Source organism: Taeniopygia guttata, chromosome 3 (assembly GCF_048771995.1).
Source record: "Taeniopygia guttata chromosome 3, bTaeGut7.mat, whole genome shotgun sequence".
In the NCBI taxonomy this organism is placed as follows: domain Eukaryota; kingdom Metazoa; phylum Chordata; class Aves; order Passeriformes; family Estrildidae; genus Taeniopygia; species Taeniopygia guttata.
The window spans coordinates 82,362,195-82,380,342 of NC_133027.1; the positions used below are offsets into that span (position 1 = coordinate 82,362,195).

Consider the following 18,148-nt stretch of genomic DNA (forward strand, 5'->3'; position numbering starts at 1 on the left):
ATTTAATACAGAAAGCTCTTCCCTCATCAGGCTTGTTAAATTTGTTTGAAACACTAAAGGAGAATAGCCCTTAAGTCAGATTCCCAAGTGTCTTTCTCAGGGACCTTTGCTTCCAAACCCATGAATCGCTAGCAGCATCTAGTGGCTGCAATAAATCAAACAGATTTTCAGGTTGACTGTGGCACAAAAATACAGGCTGATCAGTTCTAAATGGTGTTTTTTAACTTAGTTACATGACTACCAGTTACTACTACTGGCAACACCAGTGTTACAGAGATTCTCTCAGATACTCATGCTATTACTGTAAGCCAAGGAAGTCCTCCTGCCTGCATCAATCTGGATTCATCCCCAAGGACAAAACAGGTAGACTCTGCCATCATCACAGCCGCTGCTACAGTGATCTGAGTACAGTAACAAGAACCTACATTTCCACAAGGCTGGAGAGCATCAGGAAGTTCCCAGAAGCAGCATACCAAGTTCACATGACATGCCGGAGCATAACCTGGGAGACAACATGCTCACACAGCCCAGGAATAACTTTACACAGCAGGAGGGAGTACCACGAGCTGCTACACCAGGTCAGAGGGACGAACAGAAAAAAGGCAGAGCAACTGAAGATCAGTTCCTTCCACTTGCTGCTGTTCTGACAGCCCTCGAAGGGCAGAATACATGGTACAGCCGGAACAACTACAAAGTACAAAATAGGTAACAATAAAAAAAGAGATGAAGACAGAAATCCCCATGAATTCCCAGCTACTGCAGCAACTGCTTTTTACTGTCAAGGAAAAGAAACTAAAGCAAACAGAACATACAGATACTTTTATTGCTCACCTTTTATACAACGGCACACCTTCAGCCATTTTCTTTCACAGCTTTTTGACAATGTTTATGTACACAAAAAACCCAGCAAGAAGCATTATGTGGCTTTCAGTAAAGAAAAAAACCCAAACATTAGAACACCAAACTCAGCCAGGTTTTGTTTTCTGCAGCAATAATAAAAGGGCTTCCTCTAGGCAGGAACTAACCTTCCCAGGCCATAGTGCATTTCTTTAAAAAGACAACCCCCAAAACAAATTGCCCTAGATTTGCTGAGCCAGTGGTATTTAACTTGCAAACAAAATAAACTTCAGTTTGTCATTTCTTCTAGCCGATTTCAAGTAAAAATTAGGTTTGGAGGAGGAGCAACTTGTTTTGGATGGATGCAGATCAGTTTGAATTGCTACACCTAACTACAGGCCTACACACACTATCGGTTCACAATTTAGCTTAGTTTGAAATGATCTTTGCAGATTTTGGTGGCGGTCAGTCTTCGGAGTTGAGCAGGTAGGAAAACGTGGTTTAACAGGAGATAAGGCTGCTAACATGGCATCCACAGTAGAGCTCAGATAACACAAAACCCTGCTTGTCAGAGGAGTTCCCTGTGCACACACACACGCGTTGTAACACCATTGTGACTGAAACAAGAGGTCAGCAAGAAGAAAAGCAACACTCCAGACTGGTTTAAAACATGTAACTCAACGATGATTTGGGGGGAAAAATATAGAAGTTCTACTGTGTACTGTAAGAGACAAATTTGACAGGTCTTGGTATTTCTCCAAATCAAAAGAGAGGCAAACACAGCAGCCATATTTAGAACAAAAGTGTTTTGAGCAGAGGGAACCGTCCAACATACAAAAAGCATGGCTATTAGTTGATGTTTAGAGTGTAGGGGGTAGTGACAATGTCTTTCATTCAGACAGGTAGAGGTGGGTGGAAAGGAGAGGTCTACACGAAGTTGTGCTTTGCTCTATGCGAAACATCCCACCCAAAAGATTCTACCTGCTGTGTACAAACCTGTACTAATTCAAGCAGCATTTAAGTCAGGCCTCTGAAACCAGGTTTCTATTATGTGAGCTCTGCTGAAGTCTAAAATTTTAGCAGCCTCAGCTGGTGAAGTGCCTTCCTTGTCCAAAGCCAGACTGATTATACTGATAACCTCCATGCTGGAAGTGCTGCTCAAACTGCCCTCCTTGATTAAAGTTCTGTCCACCTCTGCCCCCCCAGCCGCCTCCTTGACCTCCTCGGCCACCACGACCACCACGGCCACCCCTCCCTCCTCCACGCCCACCCCCTCGGTCACTGTGGGACCCACCATCTTGGTATCTGTTGTCTTGCTGGTAACCACTGCCACCACCCCCTTGGTAGCCACCTCCAGAATAAGAAGACGACTGGTAGCCGCCATACCCTCCTCCTTGGTAGCCACCACCACCATGGTAGCCACCTGTTTGAAAACCTGCATCTCTGTAGTTGCTCTCCCTGTAGCTGCCATCCTGGTAGCCACCACTTCCACCATCTGTCCAGCCTCCTTGAAGCTTGTTTCCTCTTCCTCCTCTGCCACCATGATCATAACCACCACGTCCTCCTCGTCCGCCTCGATCATGGCTTCCTTGTTCATGACCTCCTCGCCCTCCGTATGATGAGTCATAGCCTCCTCTTCCTCCTCGGTCATGACCCCCATGGTCATAACCTCCCCGCCCTCCATAGGAAGAGTCGTAGCCACCTCTACCTCCTCTGCCACCGCCTTGCTGTGAGCCACCCTCTGGTCTTTTCTGCCACGGTGGCATCTCAGGAGGTGGAGGTTCAATTTCATTGGGCCTTCCTCCTCTGTCAGGCACTCTGCCCATTAGCACCTGCAAAGGGAAAGGGAAAACTGCCATAGGAGCTGTGACACCTCACACAAGAGTCACATTTACTGAGACACACCACAGACAGCACTCACTCCAAGGTTTTTACATCCAGGCAAATTCTGTGTGTTTGAATGTGACAGACCTCTGTGTCCAATTAAAAGTTAAACAGGGATTATCCAGTACTTGAACCACTGCTACCAAGACAAGTCAGGAGACCTGTTCAAGCAGCAGGCACACCACCAACACAGTCTTTCACCTAACTCTGTATTAGTGCAGATTGCTAAACTCAAATAAGCACAAGTACAATGCAACATACTATCTCTCCTAACTAGTGCCCCGAGTTCCCGTAGAAGCCATTGACTCAGTAAATAAAGGGAAAAATTCCTATTTTTCAGTGAGGATATGCAGAAACTTAACAACAGATAGGTGTGAGGCAGCACCAATCAGAGTGGAACAAGACTCTAGAGGTCTTTAGCTGTCTAAGAATGGTCTGACCTTAAAAATTTAGCAAGGCAAAATGGGACAGGACATTTGTACTGCTTGAAATTTTGAAGTAATATAACAAAGGAACTTCAACAGAAGTAGGCTACTTTGCTATTTCATGCTACTGTCTTGGAAAATGTTCAGTATTGATACTGGAGATAAGTTAACAGATTATACATCAGCAGCAGGACAGTACTGCATTCCTACTAAAACATACATACAGTCTGATGGTAGGGTCAACCTGTCTTACTACTTAATTTCTTACACACCAACAATACTAAAAAGGTGCAGAAATTATTTGAGTTGGATGGGCTGTGGCCAAATCAGTACACCACTACTCTCTCCTGAATTAATTACAACTTCATCAGAGGTACAGTTGGTACTCTAAAGGTAGAAGCGAATGCATCTATACCCACAATTTTGAAGCACCAAGTAGGCAGCTGTTACATAGCTAGTGAGCTGCAAATTCAGCACATACATTTTTTTGAGCCTATTACTCTTGTAAAATCATAATTTTTGAAATAAGGCAAATTGTTTTGTCTAAGTCATGTTTATCCTGTGGCATTATTAGAACTATACACTTGACTGTAATTTATTTGTGTACCCAGGACAATCTAATTTGTGGGATCCTTGCCTTGTGATCTTAATACATTCTATTTACACTGACCAGGCACACAGTTATTATGTAGATGTTATTTTAGACATGGTGGCAGAATCAGGTAGCAGTAGAGTAATGGCTTCTATAATTCTGGCAAGACAGGGCAGACCTACTCCCACTAAAAGCAATCCGAGGTATTTCAGCAATTTTTACTGTCCCAAAGAAGAGACACTGTGAACCTCAACAGCTGAAATTGCACTATCCATAATCCACTGATGCGTTATCTGCAATATATAAACACCAAGTTCCTTATCCTTTATTTCCAAATTCTACTTACAATTCTGAAAAAAAATCAGGATTTACTATTACATTCAAGTTACTTAAATATTCCTAAAAGACCAAGGCATTTGTCACCAAAGGTACCTTATTAATGGCACATGCAGTCTTCTCTCGGATGGATCCGCTGCTTGTTCTCATAATCTTTGACAGATCCTGCCGAGCTGCCAAAAGATTTGCAATTGATATAGTGCACTTAGTAGATAAGAGGGCACGTTTTGGCTGGTAGACTTTAGCCAGTTTTTCTGTTTGAATCTGTTGGAGCAAAGAAAAATAAAGCCCAGTCAGTTAAAGCAATGGGACATTGCATGAAAAGAATCAAATCAGCACTGCATAACAAGCCACTACTGCAAATAAAACAAAAAGTTAACATAAAATCAATGAGAACCATTTTATAACTGATGATTACTTCAATCAAACTAGCATTTGTCACACTAATTTCTTAAGCAAATAGGAAACACAATTCTGACTGAAATGCCAAGACACCAACGAGCTGACAATTTCAACAACATACACATCAGACTGTATTACTTCCAGGCAGTCAAACACAGAATAAAAGTGTGCCATATAGTCATATGAATAACTGCTAAAATCCAGAAGATACTGAAAGCGAAACACATCTGTGTTTAGCCTCCAGACAGCCTTCTGTGCCTTCACCCTGGCCTGCACCCATTCCAACTGGGCCAGCCTCACCCCATCTCCAACACTTATCAGCAGAAAAAGGCCCTGTTAACTCATTTCACTTGTCTTTGTGAAGAAGCTGACTGGAATGAAAAGGCACCAAGAGGGCCTGGCAGAGCTAGAAATGAGATCCTACACTCAACTTTATCTTGCGTGCAATGTCTCTTCCTCTACTGCCTTTCTGCATTAACCATTCCAGCCTTTTTGAACACCTCAAAAATTTTCCAGCTGAAACACAGGAGGAATCTGTGCTACCACACAGGAGTTACTACACAAGTTACATCTCCCTTCAGTTATCAACAGAGCGTGGTGTATGATGCAGTTAGGATAAACCACATTGCCATCTGAATGTAGATGACAGCAATGGGGTCAGGCAAACCAGGTTTTCCAACCAAAAACTCAGGAGCATGTTTTAAAATCCTAAAATCTTGTTTTCCATCTAAAGGCAGAAAACTGGAATATGGCACTGGGTAAAGGTAGGAGAAGCAACAGTATTCACCAGAGTACTAGTGTGTTTTGCCCTGGTAAGTTTGACTGAGCTCCGAGCACAATATTTTGGTTCTATGATACCATTTTAGGTGAAACTCTAAATTTTAGCTTTAAAAAATCCCCAATAATAGACTGCAAGGGTTTTTTTTCCCCCGGTGTTTCCACTATCTGGAGAACTGGCTACTTCGTCACACTATTGTATTATGATACTTTTAAAATAAAAAAGAAAATTATAATCTTGCTAAAAGTTACTGTTAAAACAAACTGTTTTATATGTCTGGAATAATATAGCAACATTCTCCAATTTTGTATTGTTACGCTTCTAAAAATATATTTGCATTCTAATAGATATAAATGCATATACACAATTTGTGGGTTTTGTGAAAATATTTTGTGTAGCTAGTCAAGTAATTTTTATTCTCTATTAAAATATTTAAACAGTTAACTAGTTCTTCAGTCATCTACTAAACAGCCTGAAGAATACAAGGTTTAATAGAGAGTACACCAACAGAAGTCCTACTCAGATAATGAAGCAAAATGGGACAGATAATAGTTTATTATTAAAGTATAGCTGCTTTTTGAAAAAAAACACTTATCAAGAAAAAACACTCAATGATTTTATGTGTCACAGTTTAGCACTAATAACTCCATCTCAAACACTGTCAGCAGCATATTTAATATCATGTTAGCAGATCTGGTTTAGTCCTGGAAAATAAATTCTGTGTACTATTTCTAAAAATCCTATAATTTCTCTCTGAGATATAGGAAATAAGGAAACCATGTAACGACTTCTAAAAGCACAATATGTATCATGTACTCAAGGAAGAACAGATCTCATGTCACAGCTACTTGTACGGTTCAAAGACAAAAGAAGCACATAAAGCATTACCCTGTCTATAAGGTAAGAACAAGTAGTGCCTTAGCAGCTTCTCATGTGCATCTGTGGAGTTGTGATTGCAGACACACTTTGAGTTAAGAAAATCTGGTCACTGTGGATAGCACAAAGTAAGATAAGGGATGGTCAACAAGAAGATGCTTTTCTATCATCACACAAGACACAGCACTTAATGGTTCACATTATGGTACTTGGAACATGGTTGGATCAGTAATCTCTACTTTTTCCAGTGGCTTTGGTGTGTAGTTACACAGACTCTGACTTCTCATTTTACAGACTGATTGAAAATCCAACAGATCAGCTCTTAGTAAAATATTTTTAATCATGTTCCATTGTCATAAATTTCTTTAGAAAATCAAAACAAAACCAGACAACTCCTGCGATTATTTTTGACTCACGAAGGACAAAACAATGATGCAGTTTTCCAGAGATACTCATTATAAAGGGTTACCAATAACCAGGACTTCACAGCAAGTTGTCTGTACCTTAGCTCTGTCTGACCAGCCGAAGGATTGCACAGTAACATCCAAACGTTTGACTAACAGTTTTCTTCGGACTTCGTATTCGTTGGCTATGGCTTGATTAATTGCTTCAATTTTTTCCTGAAACAAAAATTTGCAAACAATCTATAGATTAAAGTGTTTCTACTTAATAAACTATGTGGACGGAAGAGAGTATGACACAGAGATAATATGCATGGCTTAAGACTGCAATTGTCTACCTTGTCAAATGGACTCACAGCCTGCTGCCTGAAGCTTCCAAGGCTCATGCTCAGCCTTCTACCATTTCTGACAGCATAAAAACTGCTGAGCCACTTCTCAACATCCACCAGGACAGAGAAACAAAGGTGAGAAGATACTACACGCAATAAGCTGAAGCAAGGGCATATGTAACTCCTAAGAAACAGATGTTTGTGCCTTCTTACAAAGCAGAAAGATTAAGGATAAAGATAAAGCAAAGATAAAGGACTAAAATAAGTACAGTACTGCAAGAGGATCTTGATTAAAGCAGTCTCCATACAGGCAAAACAACAAAGTGCCCTGTAGGAAAAAGTCATCATGAGAAACACCTGGTGGCAGACAGTGGTTCAGTTCGAGCAGCAGGTGAGATATGCACCATTAGAGAAGTAATATACATATTTAAAGAGGCCTGGCTGGAGGGAGGGCAGCAGGCCCACTTTCAGTCTCAACAATACAAGCACTGAAGGAAGCAGACTGCTGGGGAATTATGTTCTTCAGCCTTAAGTGAAAGAGACAAGAGAGACCTGAAGTCTTACAGCAGCAGCCATAGCATTGAGCTTGGTGCAGCAGTGATTAACCCAGGACTGTGCTTCTGGTACAGCAGGTGACAAATCCCAGCTGAAGAAGATCACAGCTCTGCAGCCTGGGTATACAATATCTCTCCCAGCTTCTACCTGCATACTCATTGCTTCTTGGAGAGGCTATGCAGGAAGCAGACTACTCCAAGTGAGAAAAAGAGGGGGACATTACAAACAGACCCACAGCTTAGATAAAAAGAAGCCCCAGAAGCAGACGTGACACTATCTCAGCAGGACTAGGTCACACAGACAGTGCTGGTAAAGGGCAAGAGAGGACCATTTAAGCTACTGCATAAGCATGGTGGTCAGCACCACCACTGTAGGTCTCTCATTTTGGAAAAGTTTAGCCTGCTCCTGGACCTAGAGATTCATAAGTCTAAGATCTTACAGTTGCTGTACATTTATTGCACCAACACATACATTATACCGCATGAAATCATCTTGTCTTCCGAAAAAAAAATCATTTTGCAACACAGAGAATCAAGATCAATACTTTGTACAGTTGAAAAAGGTAAATGGGCTCTAATACCTGCAACTACTCACCCAGTGAGCTGGTCCCAGTTGTTTCTTTAATAAAGGTTTTCCAACATGATTAGGTGGAACCTTCGCTAGAGTTTCCTTCAGCTGTTAGGAGACATAAAAATATAAGCTCTGGCTAAAAAAATTCGTTTTTCAATATTCAAATTAAAGGAGAGGACTGCTGGACAGTGAAAGGCATGACACAGAAACCTCCAATATCAAGTTATTTTCTCTGGAACAGAGAGCCAAGCACACTTTTTGGAAAGCAACTGTTTTTAGATTTCTGGTAGTCTCAGCTATAATTATTTTAAAATTAAGAGAAGGGACTATAGAATAGATCAACAGTAAAAACAAAGACACCACGAGGTACTGATACCCTTGAAGCCAGAGGGACTATTCTACAAATCATCTCTTTAATCCAGAAAAATACCAACATTTGTATCAAAAGGCTTATTTTAAGGTGATGTAAAATATAACACAACCCAAAGAAAGACCCCTCTTTACAATCAAAAGGAGAAAAATCTTTGGTATGAAATTTTAACTCTATCTCACATTTTAGGAGTGTGGGCACAATTTAAATTATCTATCCCATCTCAACATTTCTTAGGACTTCAAGGGGGAAGAAATGGAGTGGCAGTGACAAAAACTTCTGAAGTAGTTTGAAAAAAAACACCAACCTGTTCATTCCAGTATGTGATCTAACACATTCAGTGACCTGGTTTTCCAATGATACTGAGCCAAATTTATTTAAGATTTTAAACCTAAGTGCATTCAAATAGCAGAGGCAGTTTATTCAAGTATCAGCAGTCCCTTTTCTTAATGTGATGGATCATTAACAAAGAGTCAACTACACAAAGATCCTAACCCAAACTGTATTACATATATGTGAAGAAAAAGTTAGCTTGATTTTCACACATTCAATCAGAATATTGCCATTCTAAGACTCACTTTTTAAAACCAAGAACACTATGATGTGTTCATTTACAGAATGAAATAAGTTTTTCAATTATTAGTCAGCTTTACCTTCTCATTCTCAAGTACTGCTAACAAGTACAAAACTAGAAAACAAACTGCTTTCATTCTACACCTTGGACTTCTAGTGGAAAAACATACTCCTCCTCTTCTTAAACAGGTCAAACCAAACTGATATCTTGCATAGAAACAAAACACTATTTTCAGTTTCTTGGTTTTGTTTAAGTAAAATGCAACTAAATGGTCTGTCAAATTCAGAGTGTTTGGGGAGCTTTGCATTAGAAGGGACCCATACCTGTTCTTTAAAGTTAAGGGCTGTCTTCTGCTGTTCTGCTCTCCCCTATCCTGCAAATTAAGTCACTAAATGTGATTTTAAAACTTTCTGTCCTGGACCCTTGGTGTGTGCACTGGACAGCCCATTCCATTTAATTTTTCTGATTCATAAAAGTTATTCAAAAGTAAATTTTTTTTTTTTTTAATCACAACAGCCTGGAGAACACACACGTGCAAGGAAGGAATCACAAGAAATTATGAAGCCTTAGGGAGAAGTTGTTAAGTTTTACTTTAGTTACACCACCTTTTAACCAAAACATCTTTAAAACATTAGGTTCCCATACAAATTTGTTTAGGTGTACTTCTTGAAAAACATTTCTCTTTAACATTCTTCCTGAGGCTTAAGATGAGCATTTTCTATGTCTTCTGCAACAAGCGATGGCATCAAAACCTACAGCAGTCACCCTGGAAACCAATGATAGCAAAAGTCCCTGACCTCATGCCTTGGCATGGAAAAAGCCTTCAAAATAATTTTCAAGATTCTGACTCTGTATACACAGTAAAACACATTAACTCTCCTTCACAATTCAAACACTGGAGTTTCACAAGAGGCAAATCTCGCCCAGGCAGCAGAACTATTTTCCATCAAAACAATAACATCATAAATATTCAAATTCTTCTTCCTTTGGATCTTACCTTTTTTTCAATTCCGCTGAAGAACTGGAACATCGTTATGTTGGCGGGAGGCTTGGACATGCCTAAAGCAATACAGATGCCTTTTAGCTCCTGAAAGACTTCACTGCCACCCCCTTCCTGGGCTTTTTTAGGAGGGGCATTCACACACAGCATTCTGGCAGCTTCCAGTTCTGAGATGAGGTATGCTGGGGTAACAAAAATTAAATTTGACCATCAGATATAAGAGAGTTATTTTAGAGCCAGTGAAAACTCAAGTGCTTACAACCAACAAACATGCAAATTGACTGTTTCAGATAGAGTGAGGGATAGAAATTTTCTATCTACAGAACACTACTATTTAAAATTACTGAGTTCAGTGCTAGAAACACAAGAAACAGAGGACAGGTTTAGTACAACCAATTAAAGCCTGGAAAAAATCCCCATGATTCCAGCAAGTATTAATCCCAGAGTTCAACAGAGCACAGCTCTTTTCCTTCAGGTTTTACCCAACAAAGACAGGAAACCAGGAACATGGAAACAAGCAGGATGAGGGACTGAGATGTGCATTTTAGGGTAGACAAGCAAGCACTTCTTGAAGCTCTAGGAAACAAGCAAGGTAACGAGTAAAGAGAAGTGAAATGTCAGGTGAATCTCCTCTACCTCCCCACACAAAATATAGAGTAGAAGAATAATCCCACCGAGAAGCACTACAGAGAATTCATGTTTACAATAACTTCAGAAAGGAAGGCTGTAACTGATTAAATGGAAGCTAGAATAGAAGTTAGAAGGCTGAAGTTTTCTTCAATATCAGAACTGTAAGAGCCTACCATTACATTTTAACTCCTTCATCAAACAAAAAGAAAAAAATCAAAATCAATTTCTGAACACGGTCTATACCCAGAATTTCAGCAGCAAGGTGTAATTTACAGTGATATAAGTTTACAATTATCTAAACAGCCTTTGTTTGCAGGTGTCACAACTTGAAGGTTTGAATTTTAAAAAAAGCACAAGTTTAACAATACTTTTCTCATTATTCATAGTGAGTGGCCATAGCAATAACATAAACACTTCCAAAAATAAGAAAAACTAATACTGTAGACACACTCGTGAGCAGGGAAGTAAACCCACGGATATATAAGAGAATCTTATTACTTATAAAACTGGGACAGATAAATTCTAGAGATCATTTAAATGCTCTCTAGAATGTTATCTGCTAAAGACACAGAATACCTTACAAAGGATGCTTCATTGCTTTACATATTCTAAGAAGTTGTTTATAAGTTCTTTCAGCAACACTTTATATAGGTTTTTCTTACATTGAATTTTCAATTATTTACACTCTTTTCAGGTCTACTGAAAAAAAAACTAGCAGGAGAATTTTGTTTCAAAAATTTAGAGATCACATTTAAGCTATCTTCAACCTCCTTTAACAATGACAGAATTTTACAAGTCTATCACTAAGATGAATGTTCTTTAGATAGCGACTATTTTTTTGCACACCTTTTTCTGGACCAGCCTGAAACTCTTGTACTTTTGTTTTGTAGATGCTAGTGCCTAACACTGTATTCTAGTGATGCTGCACATTAGACAATCAATCCTAACTACTTGGGCTTATTTGGTGCTTTCATCTCCCAACAATACTGCTACATCTTCCAAGTGACAAGCTGTGCTACATGTCATTAAAATGTAAAATACCCTGGCATTTCACTACAGAGGGTTATCCTGGTTTTCCTCAGAAAAACCTAGTTTTATGGCTCACATACAACAGGATATCTAATAAGTTCACTTAACACAGCTGAAGAAAGCTATGCAACTTTAGTGGTACACAAAAAAGGAATTTGGCACTACTGCAATTTCACATTTGACAGTAAACACAGCATTCCTGCCAGATGGGATACCAGAGTCCAGCTCCTGAACATAGCCTTATATTACCAAAATGTACATCCCAAAGGACCTCTGGGATAAACTGTGTGTCACAGACAAGCCAAATTTATTGAATGGCTTGGCTTACAGACTACAAGCTGAAGAGAAAATAAGTTTCATTTGAAGTAGCTTGTAGCTCAAACTATTTCACTTCATCTGAGATTTTTAAACATACTATAAGAAATATTCAGATTAACTCTAATCATCTTTCTCCTACTGCTGAAATACAGGAATCTACCCCGTAAATAATTTCTTGTGTCTCAGAAGAAGGCAGAACTAAATTTCTATTTTGAAAAGTTAAAGAATCAGCAGCAACTGAGGAAGCAAATAAGACATTAATTCATCTTGATTTTCAAATTAGTACTACAGTTTCTAACTCCAGCTTGTATTTTTTTATTATAATGTGAATTAATGAATTAATATCACACACCTTTTACAAATTCCAATACTATTTCTTCTCCTTTAACATTTCATAAGGAGAAAAAAACACCAATTTAGGTATTGAGATCTGATGAGTGGAAAAGGGAAGACATCACCATTGCTAACGTTAATTTCCTTTCCATCAGCAGAAAGCAACAGTGAAGCTATTTTCTAAGGATGTTGATCAAAAGAACTGGGAATTGGGATAAAACATGCTCTCTTTTTGTAACAATTCCAATTGCTGTCAGTGTAGGAAAATGCAAGTCTTTTTGCAAGTCATCACAGTGGGAGCCTCTAAAGTTATGATGCATCTAGTGTTAGTGATCATTTTTACAACCATGCTAAGTAGAGTTCAGTGGGTAAATTCTGGCAGAAATCTTCAAATAATTCCTTTTTTGTGGTGCCTTTTGAGAAGTAATAGGAAAGGCTTTTTGTTAACCTGTGAAAAATGTTAACACTCAGAGTATTTTCCATCATATACTGGGTACATATTGACTAGTAAACCCAAAAGTATAATCTTCTGAAGCTGTAAATTACAGAAAAAACAATGCATATTTTTAAGTAACTATAGTGTAGTACATTTTGGTAAAGTAACCAGTATCTCATTAAGTGTAAGAAACAATACTACAAATCTTGCAGAAAATCAGGTTTGCTTGCAAGCACCCTTTTAACTTACTAAGCAGCAAGAGACAGTTCTTTTGATTATGAAGGCGCTTTGTCACATCTCCTGATGTTAATGACGCATATGGACAGTTCATTTCAGACAGCAACCCACTCATTTCAAGCTGAAATTCTTCTGCTTCATTTGGACCTTAGAAAAAATGAATAAAAATTCATTCACTGCTAATATATAGGGGGTATGATTAGAATGAATTAGCTATTTAAAAATATGTATTTTGCTCAAGTTGCTATTTTACATTAAGAACCATTTTTAATGGAGGCCAAGTGCATTTCTTGGGTTCCTCCAAGACACAGCACAACCTATCTGAACCCATTAAATGCTCCATTAATATAAAATTATGTTTCACTGACTGCTTTTCCAAGCTACAACAGACAGGCACTGGCAACTTCTACAATGAAAGGGGACATTAAAAACTATCATGAATAATAAATATGGTTTATGAGTTCTCACTTTTTTTCTATTACTTCTCCCTGTAAGCTCTCATTTGTCAACTGATTTTATTTCATACCAGTATCCAGTAAAAATAAGGAAGTCACATAAACCAAACCTTAGACTGATACTTCTGTCAACAATACTGACATTACTGAAACTAATCAGAACTTATTAGGTTAAAAAAAAAAAACAGTGATAAGAAAGAATCTGTTAGGTTAAAAAAAAGTTATGAGAAATAGCATTTTTTAATCTTTTGGAAGGAGACTTAAACCCCAAATTTCTGTTATTCCTAAACTTAAGACATACAAAATGAAGGTAGGTAGGACTTGATGGTACTCCAGCTAACATGTTTCTGTCACTGTGTTTAAAGACTTTGAGATAGGTGTTAGAAGATTTCTGGATTGTATTTTTACACAAGATGAAGAATAGGAACCTTTTACTACTAGAAGGAGTAAGATACTGTATTGTTACACAGAAAGAATATGAAATACACTCAAAGAAGAAAGAATGAATATGTCAAAAACAGAGAGAAAGGAAAGTAACAGATGCTGAGGTAAAGGCAGCAACCTTTGGCCACTGAGTAAATACAACGCTTAGCTCATGAAAGCATTATGAGTTAAAATATTAGATACTCAGGAATACAGGTTATCACACCAATTTAATAATTTAATCTGTATATTGTCATGACTAGTTGACCAAAATTAACTTTTTTTCTGAAAGCTACGGTTTGCTTCCTCTACCAAAATGAGAAATAATCATTTTCAGGCTCCTTCTCAAAAATTCATAGCAAGCACAGAGTTAAGGGAACTAACAGTAAAAAGAAGATACGATTACTGTTGCCATGAGAATGTTACCTTGAACAGTAGTATTACTGACATCAAGAATACAAACAGAAGCATTGAAGTAAAAATATTCTCATGATCTATTAAAAACCCCACTAGCATTAATGTTTCCCTAAATCCATCTAAGAACTTCAAAAAAATAATATGGTTGAAAAATTAAGAGAAAAAGCTAATTTCAGAAGACTGTTTGATCACCACTATTATTTCAACCTCTACTGGCTGTTCATTAGGCAAATTTGAGGTGGAAAATATCCAAAATCTGGCAGCGTGCAGACAACACTCCCTGGTACAATACACAGGCCAGCCCTAATCTCTGTGGCTTGCAAAAACACACATTAAGTGCATGTTTGTGCTGGAGTTATGACTACTTACTGTTAGTTGCTTGCACATTCTCCTCTAGTTTACAGAAGAGCCGTAACTCCGATACCAACCAAGCGCAGAGTTTGGTGAATTCAGGGGAACTGGCTCCATGGGAGACTGCCTGAGCCAGTGCTCCGTCGACTAACAATGGACCTTTGTAACTGAGAAGTAAAACAAAAGCACAGTTTATTAATGTTTGCTGTGACCAATGTCCTTTGACAGATTTATTTTATGCTGTATACATATTTAGAGCTACAATCAGAAGGCATCTGAAGTGCTGATGTCATGGAATGGTGATTCCTGGACTGAACTGTAGCAAGAACCACATTGAAAACATCAGAGTAAACTCAGAATTTGTGTGCACATTAACTTACCATCACAAAGACCGTGTCACAAAATTGCATTGTCAAAAGTTTCCTCCACAATGTTACCATGTACAGTGGCAACCTCACTGCTGCCACCCCCTGAAGATGTTACTGACAATAGACCTATCCAGGGCAACTGCAGTCTCAAAGAATCCTTCCTGAGCTCTACATACTGCTTTACAGTATGTTGAATAATTACTGCTGAACAAGTGCATCCTTACTGTCATTTCCTATCACGTATGAAAGGGCTGCCTTACAAAACAAAGCCTTTGATAGAAATATTACAAAAGTGATCTGCATAACAATATCATCTCTTGAAAAACCAACCTCCCTAAATATACACAAGAAAAATTAATGGAATTGGTTCTTTGCATAAGCAAAATAAGCCAAAAATCAGACCTACTGAAACAAAGCATGAGCTTATAGATCAGATCTTAGGAAATATAGTTTTCAGAACATCTGTGTACTGATAATCTCTCAGGGGAGAATGAAGAGTAGAGACAAGGCTGTCTTATTAATCAGGTAGAAGCACAAGTCAGAGTTTACCTCAGTATTTTAGAAAAAACATGTACAATATTATTTTGATATACTGCCCCCAAAAGACAAAGACATCCAAGAGTGCTCATAACTAAACGAAATCTCTCTTGGGAACTTACGGGTAAAGTCATCCACTACCTCACAACAATCCAACGAGTCCAGGCAACTCTTGGCAAATCTCAGCAATAAAAAAAAAATCTCAAATTGAAATGAAATTCTCCTCACTCTGCTCCTGTGCTTAATACCACAACAAAGGATTTGGCCTTCATTGTAGTGGCCTGTTACTTCAGCCAAGTAAAATAAAGAAGCCACACTCAAAAATAACTTTTACCTCACAGAGCAGCTTGATTGGTGACACAGTTAATCTACTGGCAGCTGGTGGGAAGCTGTAATCTCATGTATTACAACCCTACTGCATGACCACAACAGGCTGGACACTTCAAGAGGCTAATCAGAGCAAGTTTCAGTCCCATCCCATCTCTATATGTGTAGGTCTGGGAACATCTGGGACTCAGAACAGAAACATCCAGTTACAGGTCAAAGTAGAAAGGAAGCAATGGTAAGCCTTTTGCTTTGGCAGGATTGGGATTTAAGTCCCTGCTCAGATCTTCTAGAGGCACCTTTTCTAGATTTTTTTTTTAACAGAGGTAACATCTTGAGTGTGTAATTTCTTATAATTATGACTTCAGCTACACATCAATCTGGCCAATACTCCAACTTGCAGATTCCTAACTGCAAGCAGCTTTTTCCTTCTGTTGCTGCCAATGGCATGGCTTCCAGAGCTATGCTCTCTTTTGGTAACTTTGTGCTATCCCATCTGTTTGCTTTTTCAAAAGTTCAACAAGTTGATGTACAAGACAAGAGGACACCATCTGAACACCTCAAGCACAATCAGAAAAAGAAACAGCTCTCTAACATATAATGCTATGAGAAAAAAAAATCAAGTGATATATTAGGAATATCTTCAGTATCTGATGAGAAAAAATAAGCTGAACCATGAAGACTGTGGAGCTACTGCCAAAACATAAATCCTCAAACACCCCAGTCTTTCCAGACACCAAAAATCAGAAGTCCTTTAGACACGTGCAATAGTTTTTCCAGTTGTTCCCAATATTGCTGGGGTCTCATGTCTTTCATCCTCCAAATTTTCTTTTTTTCACTGTTGTCAATTTTGCATCATATAATCTATTTGTTCATCTACTTTCACTGTTCGCTTTACGCATTTTTGTCAAAAATCAACAACACTTTCTGTCTACAACTGCACAGATCAGAAGCACAAATCACCACTCCTTCAAGCCACTAGTGTCCTTTTAAACAGAAAAAAGAAGCCAATCACAGTATTTTCACTGTGACAGAGCTGCCTTTTCACATTTCAGTCAGAGAAATACCTGCTAAAACAGAAACCTATTTGTCAAGCTTTGCAACTACCACCACTAATGTAATCTGGAAATACAATCTTTGTTGGAGGGTAATGACTCTAGCCACAAAGTGATTTATGGGAATGGGGCCAATGTGAGTAAATACAGCTGTTTGCATAGAACCAGCAGCAGTGAAATTGTAGCTGCCTGTCCTCTGAACTCTCAACAGTTTACAGACTTGGGAGCTTACAGCAGGACATGTTCTCCACGCTCTTCCTTTCATGCTTATGCAGCCTTTCCTGACTGACAAAGTAACAGGTTTACACAGCAAAAGTTTCCTTTAAAAGATGTTAAGAAGAAAAACACTTGCTCATTTGCAATGTTTTTTACTCTTTCTCCGCCCTCCCCCCCAAAAAATACTAAGCCTGAAGGTTTATTTATTGTCTAACGTATCTCTTTACCCCACCCTCAGCTAGGGCCGCTGGGCAGAACAGAGCAGCAACAGACCAGATGGCATGCAAGAATCGAGGGGATCAGCTCGCACGGAGAAGCGAAACACTCGCCAAGGCCGTGCAGCTGCAAGCCTGCGCGTCTGGCTTGGAGCATCAGCAGCAGCCCGGCTCTGGGGCCGGCTCTGACCAAAAGGATCATTCCATGCACTGCCCCGAGCCGCGGCCCTCGGGAGCGGCAGCGGCCCCGCCCGTGCGGGGCGGACAGCGTCGCCGTGTCCCTGCCGGGGCCGCCCCGCGCCCCCAGCCTCGGACACATACCCCAGGTCCTCCAGCGACTCCAGCACATCGTTCTCCAGGAACTCGAACTCCATCCTGCGGCGGGGCACGACGGGTGGACCTGCGCGACAGCGGAACTCAGCGCTACCAGTTCTCGCACTCCCACCGCCCGCTATTCCCCCTTCTCCAGCCCATCCCGGCCTCTGGCGGAGACTCAAGTCTCACCCCCTGCCGCGCGGCGAGGGAGAGCTCCCGGCGCCGCAGCCCCTGTCCTGGGCCGTCCCGGGCCGCCCCAGCCCGCGCTCCCGCCCAGCCGCACGCACCGCGCTCGCAGCTGCGCCGCCAACTGCCGGGCTGGCATCTCAGGGCGGGGAGCGCCGCGCCGCAGGCCCCCGGCCTTCCTCTTCACCCGGCTTCTCCGGGGCCGCCCGCCCCGCTGCCTGATCGGCGCCGCCCCGTCCGCGGCGGTGTCCGCCTATCCGCCGACCGGAGCACCATTGCTAAACTGGGACGCGGATGCGAGGCCGGACAACGGGCCGTTCTTGCGGGAGAGGAGCCCGGGACGAGCAAAGGATCTCACTTTTGTGTTCAGGCGC

At 40.2% G+C, this 18,148-nt stretch overlaps 1 protein-coding gene across 2 annotated transcripts; it reads right to left on the minus strand.

Annotated features, from left to right (window-relative positions):
• Window positions 1-804: 804 nt before the first annotated feature.
• Window positions 805-18,031, minus strand: FAM98A (family with sequence similarity 98 member A). 2 transcript variants are annotated; one of them, XM_012572453.5, is made up of 9 exons: window positions 17,876-18,031; window positions 17,595-17,673; window positions 14,577-14,725; window positions 12,925-13,059; window positions 9,927-10,111; window positions 8,010-8,090; window positions 6,634-6,750; window positions 4,171-4,338; window positions 805-2,669 (listed from the first exon to the last, which is right to left on the minus strand). In XM_012572453.5, the coding sequence occupies exons 2-9, from the start codon at window positions 17,645-17,647 to the stop codon at window positions 1,923-1,925; spliced, it is 1,635 nt and encodes a 544-aa protein (XP_012427907.2). In that variant the 5' UTR covers window positions 17,648-17,673; window positions 17,876-18,031; the 3' UTR covers window positions 805-1,922. The 2 variants fall into 2 exon arrangements, with proteins under 2 accessions (XP_012427907.2, XP_030124384.1); XM_030268524.4 differs by having other exon boundaries at window positions 17,778-17,904.
• Between the last annotated feature and the right edge of the window lie 117 nt (window positions 18,032-18,148).